The sequence below is a fragment of the Chenopodium album genome, chromosome 23 (genome assembly GCF_948465745.1).
Source record: "Chenopodium album chromosome 23, dcCheAlbu1.1, whole genome shotgun sequence".
In the NCBI taxonomy this organism is placed as follows: domain Eukaryota; kingdom Viridiplantae; phylum Streptophyta; class Magnoliopsida; order Caryophyllales; family Amaranthaceae; genus Chenopodium; species Chenopodium album.
This window is the reverse complement of record NC_137856.1, coordinates 22,071,777-22,092,105: the sequence shown is the minus strand read 5'-3', so window position 1 is coordinate 22,092,105 and position 20,329 is coordinate 22,071,777. Positions and strand designations below refer to the sequence as shown.

The 20,329-nt window shown below is 36.9% G+C and overlaps 1 protein-coding gene across 1 annotated transcript; it reads left to right on the top strand.

The window, feature by feature from the left end:
* The first annotated feature begins 4,931 nt into the window (after positions 1–4,931).
* LOC145608462 (uncharacterized) lies at positions 4,932–20,257 on the top strand. Its single transcript, XM_081664077.1, has 8 exons — positions 4,932–5,080; positions 8,331–8,735; positions 9,092–9,212; positions 18,821–19,136; positions 19,352–19,424; positions 19,496–19,586; positions 19,667–19,746; positions 19,907–20,257. Exons 1-8 carry the CDS (start codon positions 5,024–5,026, stop codon positions 20,039–20,041), a joined length of 1,278 nt encoding a protein of 425 aa, XP_081520203.1. The 5' UTR covers positions 4,932–5,023; the 3' UTR covers positions 20,042–20,257.
* The last annotated feature ends 72 nt before the right edge of the window (positions 20,258–20,329 follow it).

Here is a 20,329-nt window from a genome sequence, read left to right as displayed (position 1 = left end):
TTTGGCTTTTAAATCACAAATTTAGTTTAATTATCAATAAGAGAAAATATATAAACAACTATATTTAGGAGGTATAAATGTTCATGATAACTAACATTAATGAAAACATAAAAGTAAATTAGTAAGTACGAGGGTATAGTTGTCTAAACATTATTCATTAAAAATAGCTTGTACATATTAATGAGGGTGTAATCCTCCGTATTTTTAAATATATTATTAATGAAATTATATTTTATTCATAATATTTATTTGTATTTTTTTCGGATTTAATTTCAAAAGTTTCAAATTATTTTTGGGTTTGATGAACGATTTTATTACAAAGAACTTTTTATGAACCTTTCTTCTATAATTTTAAGTCCAACAAACAAACCAAACCCACTTTACTTTCTTAATTGGCCCATTAATTTTATGAAGCCCAACCTTAAAACTAACCCTACACCACTCTCTCTCTTATAAATACCCCATACATCCCCAAAATTTCTCCACACAAAAGGTTAGTCTTATTTTCTTTCTCTTTTGTTTTATTAATTTGTGTAATTATAATTATTGATTATGGATTTTGATTTTATTGTTTGAAATTAATTTAATTAGTATCAAATTATATTTTGATGATTAAACTTTATAATTTCAGATTTTATAAATGTTATAATTTTCAGATTTTGTAAATTTAATAACCTAGGGTTTTTAATTATTAAAAATCATGATTTTAGGGTTTTTATGAACAATTGATTTAGGGCTTTTATAGTAATGATGTTTTGAAATTTTGGTGATTATACTACTAATTAGTTTCCAGATTATTTTGAACACGTAAATTCGTGTTTTAATGTTTAGATTTCGGTTCGTTAATATTAATCCCGTTTTAATCCCGATCAGGTTCTGAACTCATCCGATTTTGACAAAAAAGTAGTGTTTTCCATGTGGAAACGATGTTTTAAGAAAGACTCACTACCTCTAGTACTGAGCACCACCCTCTCGTGGCCAAATTCTGCCTCTAAATATGATTTTCGGGCAATTTTTCATTTTTAACGAAGTTTTTTATGCTTAAAATTTTATCCTTGAGTTTGATTAATATAATTAATTATGTTTAAAGTTAATTAAGCATATAAATATGTTTTTTTTTTATTTTAATAAGTTTTTCATCATATTATATTTTTGGAAATTACTTGGGATAGTAATATTAATTGTTGGTTGTTTTCTAGGAAGTAATTATTCCCTAGGAGAATTTTAGGTGATTAAAAGTGGCTCAAAGGATTGTTTGTACGAGGTACGTACATGTGTACTTCGTTATAAGTAGTATCATGTTTAGGTACCAAAAGGAAAGAACTTAGTTTCATGATTAGGGAACACTTGGATGGAAATTGTTTGGTTACACATTGATTTAATTCATGTGCTTATGTTTATGAAACATGTTTTGGTGAATTGATTATGTTTGTATGGAATTATGGATGCAAGCATGTTGAATTATATTGGATAAAATGTTTGTATGGAATGTTGATACAAGCATAATTTTATTGGATTGGTTTGTTAACCACATTTGGATTATTAAAGGATTGGAATTGAATGATTTAAGTGGAATGAATTTATTAATTATTCCACAAGGTTATTATTTATTTATTACTCAATCATAACTTGTTAGTATGTTGAGTAAAGGTGGATTAAGCCGAAATGGCTAGGTGAGTTGACTATGTTCAACAATTTTGGATAATTTGGAAGTTTAATAGAATTAAAGGTCAATTTGTGATGTGATCACCATTGTCCTAAATAAGATTAAAAATGAATTGATGTATGATTGTTATGTATGGTCTTCTTGATTGAGTCGGCTATTAATTAAAATTGTAATCACGTAAAGTGAAACATGGATGAGCAATAAAATTCTGGAAAGCGTGCACTTCTAGAGTATTGACAATTATGGGTTGGGGTACACGGTGGTAGCCCGTGGCTTTTCGAGGCTTGTTTGATCAACATGTCCTCTTCTCTTTTGGTATTTACATTTTATTTTATAATGAAAGTTAGATGGGATCCTAGACTAACTTTGTGAGAATGGAGTCGCGCCCATTCTTGCATCGCGCTAAACTTTTATTTCAAATGGTCATTTGGGACCTGGATTGGACAACCTGGTCTATTGCTTACTCCAAAGGGCTGCTCGCTCTACCGAAATACCAAAGGCTTTCGAGGCCTAAATTAATTAAATTAAATATAAAGAGTTACGTGTTAGGAATTGGTTAGTAAGTATGTTAAGTCAGTTGAATTGTTTAAGTGTAGAGTCTTGATTAATGAATTCGAGTTGTATGTTTATTTACTTCAATTGGTTGAGCGTGCCAGGTTTTGTGCGTTGTAGCTTGTATGTACTCAGCTTTGCTGATTGCGTGCTTTTGTGTGTGTCTTTCTTTTGGTCATGGCCTTCGCCTTTCAATGACCCTGTGATGATCCAATTATTACACTTGTATTATTGGGGAGCAGTATTGCACAGGTTAGCTTGATGATGTGAAGTTCGGGATTTGACAATCGCATTGTCAAGGGATGGTGTGATTGAGTGTATTTGTTCTTTATGTCAAACTTATTTATGCTTGGCTATTTTAATTATGTTTTGGGATTTTAATTATAGGTATGGTTTTAAATAAGGGCCTTATATGGTTCCAATTTGTAAGCTTTTACTTATTCGTTTTCTAAACTATGTTATTTAAAAAACCCAAGTTTGATTTTCCGCTGCGATACTTTGATAGAGCCTTAACGTTTTAACACGTGGCGGTAACATGTCAATAGTTCTCCACTATTTTATTTAAAGTAAGTGGTTTGGAAAAGGGAGAATTATTGGGGTGTTACAGAAGGTATGTATGTAAATACACATTTTGAAGGGTATAATTGGTATTACACTATTCATAAGAGTAGTTTTCTACTTTTTATAAGGTAGGGATATCTTTCATCTCACATTCATTACTTTTCAATGAACTATTAACCCTCACTATTTTTCTTTTATAATTTTTTTAATACTTCAACTACCTCACTTACCTCTTATATTTAACTCAATTAGATTGCCTAAAACTATGTGTCGGTTAAATTGTAACACTTATTAAAACACGGAGGGAATAATTTATTTCATCTCAATGTAATTTTGGATTATTCAACTTTGCATTTCATTCATTATATTTATTCTACCCCAAATTAATTACGTATTCCCTCCGTCCCTTTATTAGATGCCTATATTTCTTTTTTGGGGTGACCAAAATTAAGTGTCTGTTTCCATTAATAGGTTGTACCTTTTTACATAATTATTCTCTTTTTGATGATTTGTCATCCTTTTTCTTTTTCTTTTTTTGTACTTTAACATCAATTCCCAATACTTTCTCTCTCCTAATTCCCAACCACCTTTTCTTTCTCTCTATCTCCCTTTAACCCCACATGCATATTTATACTCCAAATTATTAGTTTTAAGGAATCTTTAACTTTCTTATTCCCATGCAAAATGAGAAATAGACATGTAATAAAGGGACGGAGGGAGTAGTAAAAGTTTATGGTATTCTTTTACCAATAAGGTCAATTAGCCCCAAGATTTCATTGATTTACTCCCACCAAATAAGAACCTAGGAAAAAATCATTAGGGTGGTGTTTGGACATGGGAATTAAGGGTGGGAATGAGAATTTTAATCCCAATTCAAAAAAAAGATCTCTTATTTGTTAGATGTGATTAGGAATAAAGAAGGGAATGAAATTGGGAATATATAGGGTGAATTCCCACCACTTTATTACCAAGGTAATAAAATAGTGGGAATGAGAATAAGTGGAAAATGACATTTTTGCCAACAATGAAAAGAATGAAGGAGAAATATTAGTAAGGGTAGTTTTATATATTCGTTATTTAATCCTTACATATCTCATCTATCACCCAAACAATGGTTGTGTTTGGTAAACATCTAATTTGAGTAAAATAAGCTTATTTGACTAATATTAGCTTATTGACTATTAAATTAGCTAATTCAAGATGTTTGGTGGGAAGCTTAATTGAATAGCTTATTTCACTAAATAAGTTTTTTTGAAAAGGCTTTAGGAGCTTTTTCAATCAGCTTATTCATTAATTTATGGTGCAATAACACTTATACCCCCATTTAATTTAAAATCCTACCTAAACTACCTACCCCACAATTAGCTTAATGGTCATTTCACATACTCAATCACCTTTCTTTAAGCTATCAGCTATTTAGCAAACGCTTTTATGTTAGCAGCTAATAAAATAAGTTAGTCAAATCAATTAATACAATCAGCTAGTCAAAATCAGCTAACATAATCAATTTCAACTTTCAGCTTTAAGTTATTCTCCAAACAAGGCCAATGTATTATGGAAAAAAATATAAGAAGCTTAAAAATGAAAAGAATCGACAATAAGTAAATATTTATTACACCAATTTACTCGTGATTGTTGATACATTTCCAACTTTATTTTTATTTTTTCATTTTATGATTTTTGATGGGTTTCGAACACTAGACCTTAAGGAAACAAGATATACATCCTTACCATCAATCCATCATAGCCAATAACAATTGATGTCACCTATGCATATAAATATAACTATAAATGACATGCATCAATTGATAAGGAAATACGAAATAAGCAGTTTAAAAAAAAATAAGAGGAATAAAATCAACATTTCACATACAATAGTGTTAAAAATTATTTTTCTATACTGTTTATCAATTAGTAACATTATTTTTAACATTTATGCATAATATACATAATCGATGATAATGTATTTCATTTTGTCAAAAGTGATGATAATATATTTCATAAAAAAAAAAACAATTTAATCAAAGTGATAACCCGGTGCAACGCGCGGACCGCACTCTAGTTTTAATCCCAAACTCGCATTCCAACATTCCAAAAGCCCCGTAGGCCGCAGTTGTTGTGCTCTACACTTTTGACTTGGGGCGACTAATGTTTACTCTTTATGATCTACACTTTTGACTTCCGACAAACATCCAACTTCAAGCTTTGTCTCTCTTCCTTTTCGTTTTATATTCAGAGCAAATAATGCAACAACAATCTCATGATCTTTGCGTTTCGAAAACCGAGAATGATTCCGAACAGGTTATCTCTATTGATTTAATCTATATTGGTTTTTCATTTTTTTAAATCGATATCTAATTGCTCATCAATTTTGTGATTGCTTGAATTCTGTTTTTTTTTTTTTTTTTTTTTTTTTTTTTTTAAATTTATTTTTGAATTTATTTTTTTTTGTTATTATTTTTTTTAATAAAAAGTTGATTTAATTTGTTTTATTGATAATTGCTTGAAGTTTTTTAGGTATGTTTCGATTCTGATAACAACTGATGATTTTTGCTGAAATCTTATTTGAGGGTTTTTTTTTTTTTTTTTTTTTTTTTTTTAATTTTTAATTTTAATTTTGCTTTTGTTCTTCTGTGTTTGATTTTATTATTATTTTTTTCCCATCAAAAGCTTGAAATAATACTTATTCAATGTTGTGGAATTGATTTTGTATTAAGTGATAATCATGTGATTTCCTTGATAGCTTCACTGAATTTTGCAAGGATCAAATTCTTGTTGATTCTTAAAACTTTGGTTATATTTGTGATTCTTATTGTTTACAAGATCATGATGTGTGAACACACTATGTTGCTTGGATTTGGACACTCGTGTCAGACATGGGTACGTGTCCAAATGTTCAATTTGACTATGTAGTGAAAACATTTCATGATTTTGGTCCAAAGTAATGGGTCTAAGTGTCGTACTCTCCTGAGTGTTCAGGATCTGACAAAATATTTGAGGTAAGATGAAGTGTCCGAGCAACATACCTTGCAATAATATGTGTTATTGTGTTGTATGCTATGATTATTGAAGATTAGTTTTAAAAATGTGGCAAATTGTAAATTTTATTAGTATTCGTTCTTATTTAACAAAATGTGGGAAAGCTGAAAGCTCGAGAAATTTCCATTCTTCTTTGTGAGGGGTTTGTTTTTTTGTTAAACATGATGTTTTAAGCTAAGAGTTGAAGCTAAAAAAGGGTATAGACGCCTTCAATATCAGACCTTTATTTATCTCTTTTACAGTCGACATTATAGCGTAGCTAATTTTTGTGCTTCTTGAAGAATGGTTTAGGCTGATAGGTTTAAATGGAGCAATCATTGGAGCTCATTATTTTGATATGAGATGGATATAATTAGAAGGTAGGTAAGCTTGAGGATGTAAAAGCTAATTTTGAACGACTCGTACCTCACATGAACATATGGCGTGATACTGGGATAAAACAAAAGAAGGGAATTTATATAAGTATCATTGATTGCTTTACTGATTTGAAATTTTTTGAGATTTTAAGTTGGTGATGGTGAAGAAGCTGGATTTTGTGATGGGTGTATTGGTGTCAGGTGTATTATATATATGTGTTTCTAATTGTTTAGAAAACTAGAAAGCAGGAGAGTCCTAGATACATGTAAATACATGTTGCTGTAATGATCTTTGAAACTATTCCCCTTGTTATGAAATACTTCCCTAGCTCTCCTCCATTAGATATATACTATTTTAGAGACCTTCATTAACTTGGGAATCTCTTTCTACATCATTCAATCCGTTTGTATTATTTGTATCTTAAGATGGGCGGTGATATCATGTCAAAATAAATTTTCTCACTGTTGTAACTGATCTCTCCTTCCCTAAATCGAAGCTCTATTTCTCCCAAATTATTGAACCTTATTAAAAGCTCCCTTCCTCATTTGGGTGGAAGCTATCACTTTTACACTTTTTATCAACAAACCCCTTTCAACCCCCACTGGACTTTCTCTCACTTACCCTTAAAATTAGAAGCTAGGGGAATACCTTTTTTTTTTTTTTTAATTTTAAAATTCAACTACTAATTAATAATATTTACTAGAATTTCTCTTCTAATCTTGTGCTCAAGAGAAATGTGGCTTTTATTTAAGGACGAACGAAGTAATTAGGTTTTATTAATCACTTAATTAATTATTTGACTAAAATTCTATGACTAGTGAATCTTTAAATAACCGTTATTATTTTGATGTTATCGACTACCATAACCAGTACTCAGCCTAAAATGTTGATGAGTTGTTTCGGACTTTCGGTACAACAACTACTCTTCTGTAAAAGTGAACCAATACCCTCAAGCCCTCAACTAACAACTAGTAATGTCAAAAGCATAAGCTCCAGCCTCCAAGATACAATAATCAAATAGAATAAATATGCAACATGTCAACAAAATTTCGTTTAAGAAATCAAGCACCAACCTAGAACTTAATAGCCAAATCAACAAAAATAAAACAAGTAAAACATCTAAAACACGAGGAATAATAAATAGGAACTAAACAGCCAATGGCCAGTAAAAGTTGATTTTGCTGATTTAAAACAAGTTTAGTCCTTTTATTATGCTAATTCAAGGATGGGAAGATTGGTCTGGGAGGAGTCATGAGGGACTGTGTGGATGATATCATGGCTGCTATGTGCTATGTGGTGAAGGGTGGGGGTGTTGTCAAAATTGCTGAGGCCATAGCAGCTAGACATGCATTGCAAATTGCTGTTGAGGCTGGTCTTACACCCGTGGAATTGGAGACTGACAGTCTTAAACTGTTTCATCACCTTGACCAGAAGAAATATGAAAACAGTTGTTTTGGTCTTATTGTTTGTGATATTTTAAGTTAGCAAAGCTGTGATGCTCTATTAAGTACTGTCATGCAGAGAGGGATGGTAACAAAATGGCCCATAAGCTAGCACAATTGAGCAGATTTGTAGTATGACGGATTTCATATCTTTTTGACGTTGGAAGGATTTCGTTAATTTAAAAGGGAGAGGAAAGTGAATCCTACACTGATTATTTCCCTTTCCTTCCCAGTAATCATCTCCAAACAAGGGGATATAGATCCCTCCGGATTCCCCTATCTAGACAAATGTAAATCCACAATTAATTAGCTAGTCTATGATAATTGGTAGCAGTAATCAGCCCACTTTCAAGGAAACTGAATAGTATTAGAATAACATAAAAACCAATCAGCCCAAAATAACCCTTGTTCTTTTTGCATGAACTTTGTTGATTAAGTCACAGATTTTGGTGCAGGAGTGAAATTTTATCAATATACACCCCTTTATAGTTCTTTGCACTTGAAATGTGTTGTATATGGTCTATAGATAATGGTTCAAGAATGAACTTCTATCAATATACATAGTGTACCTGATATTTGGGCTGTAAAAGTCAACTAAAGATTTGCAATTACTATGATCAAAGTTTGATAATGCTTAGTTCAATTCAGAATCAGTTTTTGATTAGATAATGATGAGATCAGAGGAATTTCACTGAAAGGGGTGTTACATGTAGGTGAATTCTTATGATTTGCATACAGTTGGTGAAGAACAGTCAACTTCAGATTCAAAACGGGAAATCCCAAAACTTTCTCTTGAAATTCCTATAAAGCCTCTGATATATACAAATTTTCAAGGTGGTGAAGGTTCACTTCAGCCTCAAATTTCATCAAAATGTGGCGCATCATCTCCAGGAAGTATCCTACGTGGTTTAAGCTTCAAGAAGAAAAGTAATCCTCCTGATGGTGAGAAAAGCCGCCTCTTAAATTCAAATCCACAAGCAGTCGCAGGAAGTTCATCTTTGTCCAGGGCAATGTGGGGGACAAGATGTTATTCCCTTTCAGGCCCTGCATTTGAATCATCCCCTTCAGTTACTACCCCTGCTTCTGCAAGAACTGCACGTGAAAATCAGAGATCATATGTAGGTTATTAATTTCTTTCCCTTTTACGAAGTGTTTTTTTTTTATCTGCTTTTAAAGTATGTAACATCTGTATGCAATTTTTGACCGTATGATCAAGCTTCTCCATCTCATGTTGGTCACTTACTCTAGACATAATGTACAATTCATGAAAATGATACACTTAAGTCTTTGTCTATTAGAATTAATGATTTACATGGTTGCACCCTTAGGTTCTGAGATTTTCTTTTGGTTCTTATGCCACTACCATGGAATTTTTTACAAAAAATTAATGATTCTTCTTCATGTTCCTCTAACTAGCTTGATTTTAAAGTTACGGTGATAGAGATGAATTTCTAATTCAGTTTTGGACTAGCAGAAAGGGGCTGTTCATAAAAACGTTACAAGGTCATTGTCAGTACCTGGCAGAAATATTGTTATCGTGAGGTCCCCATCATTTGCGGCAAGTATTGTGCAGAATCAGCCTAATGATCCTGATGGTAAGTAATTTTTTTTTGTACTGTTTTTAATTTAATTTTTTTTGTGAGTCCTTTGTTTTTAGCAGTAGTAACAGGTTTCAAAAGACAACACTTGATGAATTTTATCTCTTCGGAACATGATTTTAACATAAAAAATGTGCAAATGGGGGAGTATATAGATTCTGGGCCTTTATATCCCGTATTCTCAATAATTTTCTTTGTAAACTACATTAATTAACAATTTCTGCTCTATAGAACTAAAGTTCATAGATTTCTGAAATACATTTTCTCAATTCTTGAATTTAAGAAAAATATTGCGCAAATTGCGCTGGTTTACGTTCAAATACATTAGGTTTCACTTCATTGGGATAAGTAAGAGAAAAAAAGATGGGAATTTCTCAACGGTAACCCCCAACTTTTGCTACGCATCAATGGTAACCTCCCCTTTTTTTTATTATACAAAATGACCTTAGTCAAAAATTTCATCTCACTCATAACCTAATTTCATTAAATATTAACTACAGTTAGATTTATATTTAAAAAAAAAAAAAGAAAAATTAAAAAAATTAACCCTAACCACCAAAAACCACCCACAAACTACCCAGCCACCATCTCCCTTCCGGCACACCACCCCAAGTTCCTCCGATCGCCGGCGATGCTACCCAGACTCCTCCGACCGCCGGTGCGCCAACTCCACCTTAAACCCTGCCAAGCCAGATTCCCAAATCCCCTGCCACAACCCTCCTTCCCTTTCCTCCTTCTCACCGTCATCTCACTAGAGCGCCAATCTCAGAACCCCGACAACCCCACACCGCTGAACCCCAAACACGAATTGGATTTTGTAGATCGAACTAGGAGCGACCGCTTCAATGGAATTAGCGCCCGCTCTGAAGGGTCTTGTAGTGGCTCTGATGTGGACTGAGTGTGATGGTGGCTGTTGTGGTCAAATTGGAGGTGCTGGTGGTTAATTCGGTGGCTAACGGTGGAGGTAGGGAGTTGGGTTGGTCGCGGGCTGCTGTGCGAGGGGGTTCGGCGGTTTGGGTGTGAGGTCGGTGTTTCAGACGAGGGGGTTGGGTGGGAGGTGGCTCCAATGAGGGTGGAGGTGGTGGTGCTGGCTAGATCTGGGGGGGATGAGGGTAGAAGTGGTGGTTTTTCTTTTTAGTCTTTTTTTTTATTTTTTTATTTTTTTTTGTTTTTATTTTTTTTTGTTTTTTTGTTTTCCAAAGCTAACCATAGTAAGTTTTTTTTAATTAATTAACTCTCATTAATGTCATATGTGAGATAAAGTTGTTAATTGGGGTCATTTTGTATAATTAAAAAAAAGGGAGGTTACCATTGGTGCGTAGCAAAAGTTGGGGGTTACCGTTGAGAATTTCCCAAAAAAAGATCCAGTATGCAAGGGAAATATGAATATCTCCATTTCAAATATCTGAACTCTGTGAGTAAGAAAATCGCCATCCTAAAGCTACTAAGATACATATCACAATTATATTTAACTTAATTAACAACTTTCTAGGCACTTTCACATGCCTCATACAGTATACATTAATCATCACATAATATACCTTTCAAAACAAGTACTCTCTGTATCACCTTTAATAATATACCTTACATAAGAATTACGAGTGTAAAGAAGAATTTTACCACAAAAGTAGTAAATTACCCAAGTATATGTGGTTAATCACATGTTGACTTAGGGGTCTACTAAAATTAATCTTCTACTTTTTCTCTCTCTCAAAACTCTCTCTCTCTAAAGTCATTCTCTCAAAACTCTCTCTCTCTAAAGTCATTTACTGACTTGACCGTTGGAGGGGCATCATTGGGAACACCCCTTGTTCCCCCTAAAGCAGTTGACTTTCGTGGTGTGACTGGATGGGATCCCCTGTTTTCACATCAGAAACCTAAACAGAACCAAATTCTTACCAAATAGTAACGGAAGACTACCAAAAGATACAATATTCAGGGCTAAGCAACAAAAAAAGAATGGAAAATGTAATATAGGATAGAAAAGAGTCTATAACAATGTGAGTTAAGGGGCTTTATCCTATTCATTATATTGATAGAGGGACTCAGGGAAGTGATTTCAGGAAGTCTTCGTTGTAGTTGGTTGAATTTTCTAGTGAAAATTTAATATTGTAAATGGAGGATTTATACGAGTTAATTTTTCTTAAAGAAAAGGACTGTTTTCATAATTCCAATGTTTGATGATTATCTGAAATATTTTTCTGTGTAGAGAGCTCACTGTCAATCGCTCATTTATCCTACTGTAGATTCTACTTTATATTGTATGAATTCGGCTATTGTTAAAATTCTTGTTGTACTAGGATTCTGGTCTCATTTATATCTGTCTTGATTTATTGTAAATTATATATGTTTATTTTATTTTACTTTAATTTATTATACTTTCTTCTTAACTTTATATATATACATTCTGTTTCCCATCTTTAGTTTGCTGTGCAAACTTTCTCCTGTAAGCATAATTTACTTTCTTAAGGTATTCCCAAACCTTTCTAATTTTTACCGCCCCACATTTTTATTTTAAATGTTATTTATTCCCATTATTATGTGGGTTTAGGTGTTATTAGTGTAATTTCAATATTCATATCTGTAACACCTGAACGGAACGCATGTGCAACGGACTAGCGTGTTCACTTAAAAATAAGGATAGAAATACAAGGAAGATTGTAATCGTAAGCTTGCGTCAAAACGAACATGGCTTTAGGCCATGACTCTCCAATGTCATTACAATATTTCTGGATGCCTTCTAACTTAGGAACAACTACTATTTATACTACCACTACATTACAATATTTTTGGCAGGAAGCCTTAATTGCTAGTTTTACTACAACTTGTTTTCTTTCTAAGTTACCACAGTATCTAAGGCCAATAGGCCAAGTCTGCCAACTCTGTCTCCTGCAACCTTAGAGTAGTCGTTGCTTGAGCATGTAGTGGAGGGTTGTTGTTGGTGTTGTTCTGCACCTGCCGCTTGTGTCTCCTGCTGTTAGTCAGAGTAATCGGTGGAGGTTGCCGGTTCATTGCAATACCCCCCCCCCTCCCAAAAGCGCCACCTTGTCCTCAAGTTGGAAGGCTGGGAACTGTTCCTGTATTGCCGCGGCATCTTCCCATGTAGGCTCAAAAACAGGGATTCCTTGCCATTGAATGAGGACATCAATCCCCTCCTTTCCACCCAACTTCGGTCTGCTGTCAAGCACCTCCCCTGGCTCCACGACTAACTCCAATTCGGGGGTAATTTGGAGTGCTGAAGTGGTTTCCCAATGCTTGCTTGAGTTGAGAAACATGAAATACCGGGTGTAACTTACATTGCTCGGGCAAGGCTAGCTTATATGCGACCTTCCCTACCCTCTGAATTATCTCAAAAGGACCATAGAAACGCGCGGCAAGCTTCTCAAAAGGCCTCCTTGCGTGAGACCGTTGTCGATAGGGCCGTAGTTTAAGAAATACGATATCCCCCACCTGAAATTCTACTTCTCTCTTTCTCGAATCAGAATTTGCTTTCATAATCTGCTGTGCACGAGCTGAATTGAGCTTGAGTTCATCCAACATCACATCTCGTTCTTGCAATAGCTCTTCCACGGTATCCACAGTTGTTTGACCCAATCCCATTCTCATGAGTCTAGGAGGATCTCGCCCGTACACTACCTTGAACGGAGAGACTTGGGTGGATGCGTGGGTGGTTGTATTATATGAATATTCTGCCTTAGGTAACCATATAGCCCACGCCTTGGGTTGTTCCCCCGCAAAGCACCTTAAATAAGTCTCCAACCGCTTGTAACCACTTCGGTTTGGCCGTCGGTTTGGGGGTGATACGATGTGCTTTTCTTAAGATCAGTGCCCTGCAAACGAAAGAGTTCTCGCCAAAATTTGCTCACGAAGATGCGATCCTTATCCGTAACAATACTACTAGGAATGCCATGCAACCTCACAAATTCCCTTACAAATACCTCTGCCACCCGATAAGCAGTAAAGGGATGATTTAACCCTATGAAATGGGCATACTTTGGCAGCCTATCCACCACCACCAAGATCGTATCTATCCCCTTTGATTTTGGCAGCCCTTCGATGAAGTCCATGGAAATTTCTTCCCAAATTCTCTCGGGAATAGGAAGCGGTTGTAGCGGTGTGTTTGGATAAAGAAAGGGGAAGGAAAAGAAAGGGAGGGAGGAGAAGAGGAGGGGAGGGAAAGGGAGGGGTGGGAAGAATGCTAAGTTTTACTTCCAAATCTCTCCATTGTTGGAGGGATCAATTTCCTACAATTCAATCCCTCCATTTCTCTCTCCTCCAATTCCTTCCTTCCTCATTTGCTATCCAAATGAAAGATACCTCATCTCTTCATTTCCCAGATACCTCATCTCTTCATTTCCCTTCTCTTTCTTTCCCTCCATTTCCTTCGATCCAAACACACTGTGAGAGTCCCGCCGGGGATTGTTGCGACTGTTTGTTTCTCTGGCAAACCACACAATTTCTGACATACTCTGCAACATCCTTGCGCATACAAGCCCAGGACCACTCCCCCCTCCCCGGCCATCCTCAAGTATGTCTTGGTGTCTCTGGTGTGGTGTGGCCTCCTTCCGGGGAGTCGTGGTATACCTTGATTAAGGCTGCCTTCCACTTAGAATTTCGTGGATTTACCAACCTCCCCTTGTTGAGTAGTTGCCCTTCCTCCACGGTATAGCTCAGACCACTTTCACCTCTTTCGGTCTCTTCTTTCAATTTTTGCAGCACTCGATCCCCTCGAATTTCCTGCTCCAAATCAGCCCAGTTCACGCCCTGAACTGCCACAATTGCCCCTAATTCCAACTCCTTTGTATCTTCCCCTCCTCGAGATAGAGCGTCGGCCACTCTATTTAAAACCCCGGGCTTGTATTGTAAGTTAAAATCGAAACCAATCAACTTTCTCACCCACTTTTGATACTCCGATCCGACCTCTCGTTGTTGGGCAATATACTTCAAGCTTTGTTGATCACTCCTAACTATGAACCTCCTCCCTAAAAGGTAGTGCTTCCACTTTTGGACGGGTAAGCAAACCGCCATCAATTCCTTCTCATAAATTGATTTGCTCCTTCCTTCGGGCCCTAAAACCTTGCTAAAATAAGCCACCAGTCTTCCTTCTTGCATCAACACCGCCCCAAGGCCATAGCCGGAGGCATCGGACTCCACCACGAAGGGTTTCTTGAAATCCGGCATCACCAAAACCGGGGCCGAGGTCATAGCATTCTTCAATTTCGCAAAGGCAAAATCTGCTTCTTTAGACCAACCGAAGTTGTCCTTTCTCAACTGATTGGTTAAGGATTGGGCAATGTGGGCATAATGACATGAATTTTCGATAATAGCCCGTGAGGCCCAAAAAGCCCCTTAATTAAGTATTTGGGAGTGGGCCAAGTAGTCATTGACTTAACTTTTTCTTGGTCAACAGCCACTCCATCCTTGGATATGGCATGGCCCAAGTAGGCCACTACCTTTTTCCCAAACTCACATTTTTTCATGTTGGCAAACAAAGTGTGTTCCTTCAACGTAGCCAAAACTTGCTTCAAATGTTGAGTGTGTTCCTCCTTACTAGAAGAGTACAGAAGTATATCATCGAACTTGCGTAAATAAGGGCGAAAAACATCGTTCATCAATGACTGGAACGTGAACGTGGCCGGGGCGTTTGTTAACCCGAAAGGCATTACTAAGAATTCGTAATGACCTTCGTGTGTCCGAAACGCGGTTTTATGAGTGTTTTCCGGCCTCACCAATATTTGATGGTAGCCGGCCTTTAAATCGAGCTTGGAAAAAAATTCGAGCCCCATGTAATTCGTCGATCACCGGTATGGGGTATTTATCCGGGACGGTTTCCTTGTTGAGTGCCCGATAGTCTGCGCAATAACGCCATGACCCGTCCTTTTTTACAAGGAGAATTGGACTCGAGAATGGACTCGTGGATGGTCAGATAATTCCCGCCGCTAACATTTCCCCAATCAACCTTTCGATCTCGTCCTTTTGAAATTGCGGATAGCGATACGACCGAACACTCATGAGGTTGCTCCCTTCCTTGATTATAATACTGTGTTCGTGACCTCTCACGGGTGGCAGCCCCTTTGGGTCCTCAAACACCCCACTGAACTCCCCTAATACTTCCAATGGAAACTTGGGAGGCTCACTGCTTGCTTGTTCCGCTTCACCCTCAAGCTGATTCATCTCAATCAATAGCCCTTCTTTTTCTTTCTTTAAAGTACGGATCATAGCTTTGAGTGTGATTCCCATACGAATCAAACTAGGATCCCCCTTGATTTTAATCTACCTCCCTCCTTCCATAAAACTCATCTCTTGAAGTTTCCAGTTTGTCACCATCGGTCCGAGCTTTTCTAGCCACTAAATGCCGAGTATCACATCTGAATTGCCCAATTGCAGGGGTAGGAACTCCTCCTCAATGGTCAGTTCCTCATTAATTTTTAGCTTGACACCGAAACATTGGCCCTGCCCCTTAATGGTCTCCCCGTTGCCCAAGGATACCTCGAAATTAATTGTCTCCGGTCACCGGAATCTTCAGCTCCTCTACCGCCCTAAGTATGATGAAATTATGAGTGACGCCGGGATCAATCATCACTACCACCGACTTCCCTATAATTTTTCCGGTCAATTTCATTGTTTTCTGATTAGTTAATCCCACAATGGAACACATGAAGATGTTGGCCGGAATTTGCTCCTCCACTATCGCCGGAGCTTCCAGCTGCGAACTCCCCTATCTCGCCTTCTTCGTCTTCCTCCACCAACAAAACGCTCGGTCCTTTAGCGGTGCAAACGTGGGTGGGGCCCGTCCACCTACTGTCGCACCTAAAGCACAGTCCCCTTGCCTTCTTTTCCTGAATTTCTCGGTCGGTCTCCTTACTTCACCATTGAACCGGGTTGAACTCGGGTTGGTTCGAGTTTGATAACTCGCAGGGGGTGGATGACAGATGCTACTGAGGTTTGAGGGGTATGGCTGGTAGGTGGGTTGGTGTTTGATGGTTGGTATTTTGTGGTTTAATTTTGAGGGGTTAAAGGTTGGCTGGAATGGGGCTGAATTTTAGGCTGGCCCAATTCTTAATGTTGTAGTGGGGCTCCGATAGAAATAAGAATAGGGTCCGGGTCTTGAGAACGCCCCACCCGTTTTCTTGAGTTGGCCGACCCGATTTCTCTCCTCAAACCGAATTGCTAAATCCATGGCATCTTCGAGCGTTAATGGGTTTATTATTCGAATTTCCGACCTAACTTCCTCTTTCAATCTATGGATAAACTGACCCTTCATGATACTCTCTGGGATATCTGTCAGTGGCAATGCCTTTTCGATAAAAATCCTTCGATACTCCACGACGGTGGTGGTCTGGCTCACCGAATTGCTCGTGTAAACTTCTCGCGTTCACCGGTCGGAATTGGTTTAAGATCTGGGCTTTGAGGTATTCCCACCCAATTAGTGGTCCCCGTCTACTTTCCCATTGATACCATTGAAGAGCGTCTCTGTCCATTGCAACAACCGCGGCTTGGAACCTCTCTGTTTCCGACAACCGATAAAACTGGAAAAACTATTCTCCCCAGAGAATCCAACCGTCGGGGTCATAGCCGTTGAAGGTTGGCATTTTTAGCTTTCTATACTTCCAATTTCCGCCACCATCTCGAGGTTCGTGGTTCAAGTTTCGAATCCCACCTTCGGCACCAGGATCCCAGTTGCCAAATCTCATTGATCAGTGGTGTTTCGTTGAAGTTTCCCTCTCCAAGCGGCTGGTCCACTTCCTCCTCCGCCCCAATCAGACCTTTTTCCCTTGTTCTGTAGCGCTGCCATCATTGCTCTCATCTCCTCAAAGAATTTGTCCTGGTTCTTTGTCAACACCGCGTTCTATTGGCCTTACTCATCCCGGAATCTGTCAACACGAGCCTTGAATTTCTATCTCACATCGTCTATGGCGTCACGGTTCTTGTGGGCTTCCTCTGCTTGGCTCTACATCAGGATGTTTTGGATAGAGTTTTCTCCATCCCCGATCTTTTCCCCTCTCCTAAGTCACCATCAGCGGACAGACTAGTGTGCTCACTCAAAAATAAGGATAGAAATAGAAAGAAGATTGTATCGTATTAGCTTAAAGCTTGCGTCAAAACGAACATGGCTTTAGACCATGACTCTCCAATGTCATTACAATATTTCAAGATGCCTTCTAACTTAGGAACAACTACTATTTATGCTACCACTACATTACAATATTTGCTCGTTTTACTACAACTTGTCTTCACTCTAAGTTACCATAGTAACTAAGGCCAATAGGCCAAGTCTGCCAACCTTAGAGCCGTTGCTTGAGCATGTAGTGGAGGGTTGTTGTTGGTGTTGTTCTGCACCTGCTGCTTGTGTCTCCTGCTGTAAGTCAGAGTAATCGGTGGAGGTTGCGGGTTCATTGCAGCATGCATATAAATAACATGGATCATAAAACAAATTAGGAATACAACCTTTGATGCATGTTTCCAATGTTACGTTCGAGCTCTTGCTTGGAGATTAGAGCCTTACACATTGCTCCTCTGTTGTTGTTCCACACGCACGGATCAATGAATCTACCTTGCGTTTAGGGAGAAAGGGAGCGCTGGTTATGGGTGAGAGAGAGAGAGAGAGAGTGAATAACATTCTTTGTGTTGTGGAATAATTCTACAATATCTCTCATTTTTATCCATCAATATATGCAATCTTATTATATATTTCGAACTAACTCCCTTGGTTTACTCCTCTCAACCGACCACTAAGCCCAAACATGGGCTTGATGTGTTTTCTTTGACCCGTCACTTATTGTGTGACTCATATAGGATCCAGTTAATTATTAGTGGGCTAATCGTCCACAGATATAATTGGTATCTAGCAAGACATTATGCCCACCAAAATATCCGAACTATTATCCTGTTATCCCCATAATGATCCTTTATTTAGTAATTGTAGGAAAGGTTGAGGCCACATTTCCTTCATTAACATCTCTTCTTAGCCTTTGAAATTTCCTCAAATTTTAACATTATACTTATTTTTTTATTTCCAATTACACCGCCATTAGCGCCCTGTGTTTTCTCTCGTTATCTTCCACTCTCATTCTTGGACGGTTCCTTATAATGATTTATTTTAGCCTACCCTAATCACTTAGAGCCTAGTGTTTTGTTGTTGTTGTTTGGGTAATGGGTTACATACTTACATGTCCATTTGGCATACTATTTTCAACCGATAAGTATTTCGCTCCCTGTTGCCGGGTAAGAATTATGAATTTATGACTGGTACAAGTTTTTAAATGTAATAACTAATTTTTGGGTCCAGGTGACGCCCTGAGTTATATCATGTTTAATAATAAATATGCGTAAATACTTTTTTCAAATTTTGTTTATCATATGGTCATTTATTAATTTTGTTTACAATAAATGAAGTGTAATATGACATAGTTTATTGATTTAATTGTATGATGATGTGGAATGATAATCAACTAAGGAGGAAGAGTGGCGGTGTATGGACTTGCCTAGGAATGCTTTAAGATTGTATAGTATAGATTTATTAGTGTTTGGTAATATATATATTTTTTAATTTTAATTTTTCTATTTATGCTATAACACCAGCTCATTTTTGTCTCCGTGGTCAGACCAAATAACTCTTGCCTCACCTGCTTGTGATAATGATGAAGAGATTCCTGAAGATGAAGCAATTTGCAGGATTTGCTTCGAGGCTTGTGAAGAAGAAAATACTCTTAAGATGGAGTGTAGTTGTAAAGGTGCCCTACAGTTAATACATGAAGATTGTGCAGTGAAATGGTTTAGTATTAAGAGAAATAAGATATGTGATGTATGTGGGCAAGAGGTTCTTAACTTACCAGTGACCTTGCTTAGAATTTCCTCTGATGTGCAGAGGAACAATGGACCAGTCCAAAGTCACCAGGCTGTAACTTCTCGATCATTTAGGTGAGTATATTTTTGATGGGTATAACATAGCATGTATTACCTAGCTGGCTGGTTCAGTTATTGTCTTTGTATGGATCTGCTCGGCTAAAACTTTATTTCTTATGAGTTAACATGTGAATTTTGTGTCAAGAGGTATGAATCAAGCAGTCATTTTGCTGTTTATATAATAATGCTACTTTTGCAAATGTTGGTAATATTTTTGACATTTTCTGCAGCGCTTGGCAAGATTTCGTGGTGCTGGCCATAATTAGCATAATATGCTATTTTTTCTTCATTGAACAGCTGTTGGTAAGACATTATTGCTACACAAACGATACTCCCATGCTCATCTGCCTCTCTAATTTCGTGTCCAAATGCAGATCCAAGATTTAAAGACTCGAGCAGTTGTGATTGCAGCACCATTTGCATTTGCATTGGGCCTTGTGGCATCAACGCTGGCTGTCTTCCTAGGTAAGACATTCCTATTGAATGCGAATGACAATAGACTTATTTATCAATAAACTTATTAATGTAATCTTCCTTTGATTCAGCAATTAGAGAGTATGTATGGACATATGCAGCTGTAGAGTTTGCATTTGTGGCCGTAATTCTTTGTATTTTCTACAGTGTGGTGAGTGTTATAAAGTTTTGGGTTTCTCTTTTGACCTAAAAGTATTTCTTAACCACTATATTACTTGAATTTTTATGGAAAATGCATTGTTCCAACTACATTTAGCCACTACTCAGAAAAAATTGGACAGGCTGCTAATTGATATCTTTCTCTGTTGCAGCTTCATCTGAATGCAGTCTATGCTGTACTGCTTTCATCAGTGTTGGGATTTTCATTCGCCTTGAGCCTTAACGCTTTGTATATTCATTTTTTTTATTGGAGGATTCGTGCTGCTGAGAGCTCCACCAATGTATGATTTTAAGTTAGTAAATTGATGAAATGTAAAGTATTTATTTTTGTAAAAAAAAAAAAAGAAAAACAATTATTTTGAGGGATGGTGGTGTATTATAATTTTTTGAGATTAACCTTTTTTTATACAGTAAAAATCCAACATTCCTTAATCTTTGGATCTGTACTAAAACTCTAGGAATTATTGGCAAAATTATTGAATAAAAGAAGGGTGCAACAAGGTTATAAATGATATCATTGTTTAATGTTTTACTTGAGAGCTTGCCTCAGTACAATATTTCTGACCTACTTGTGA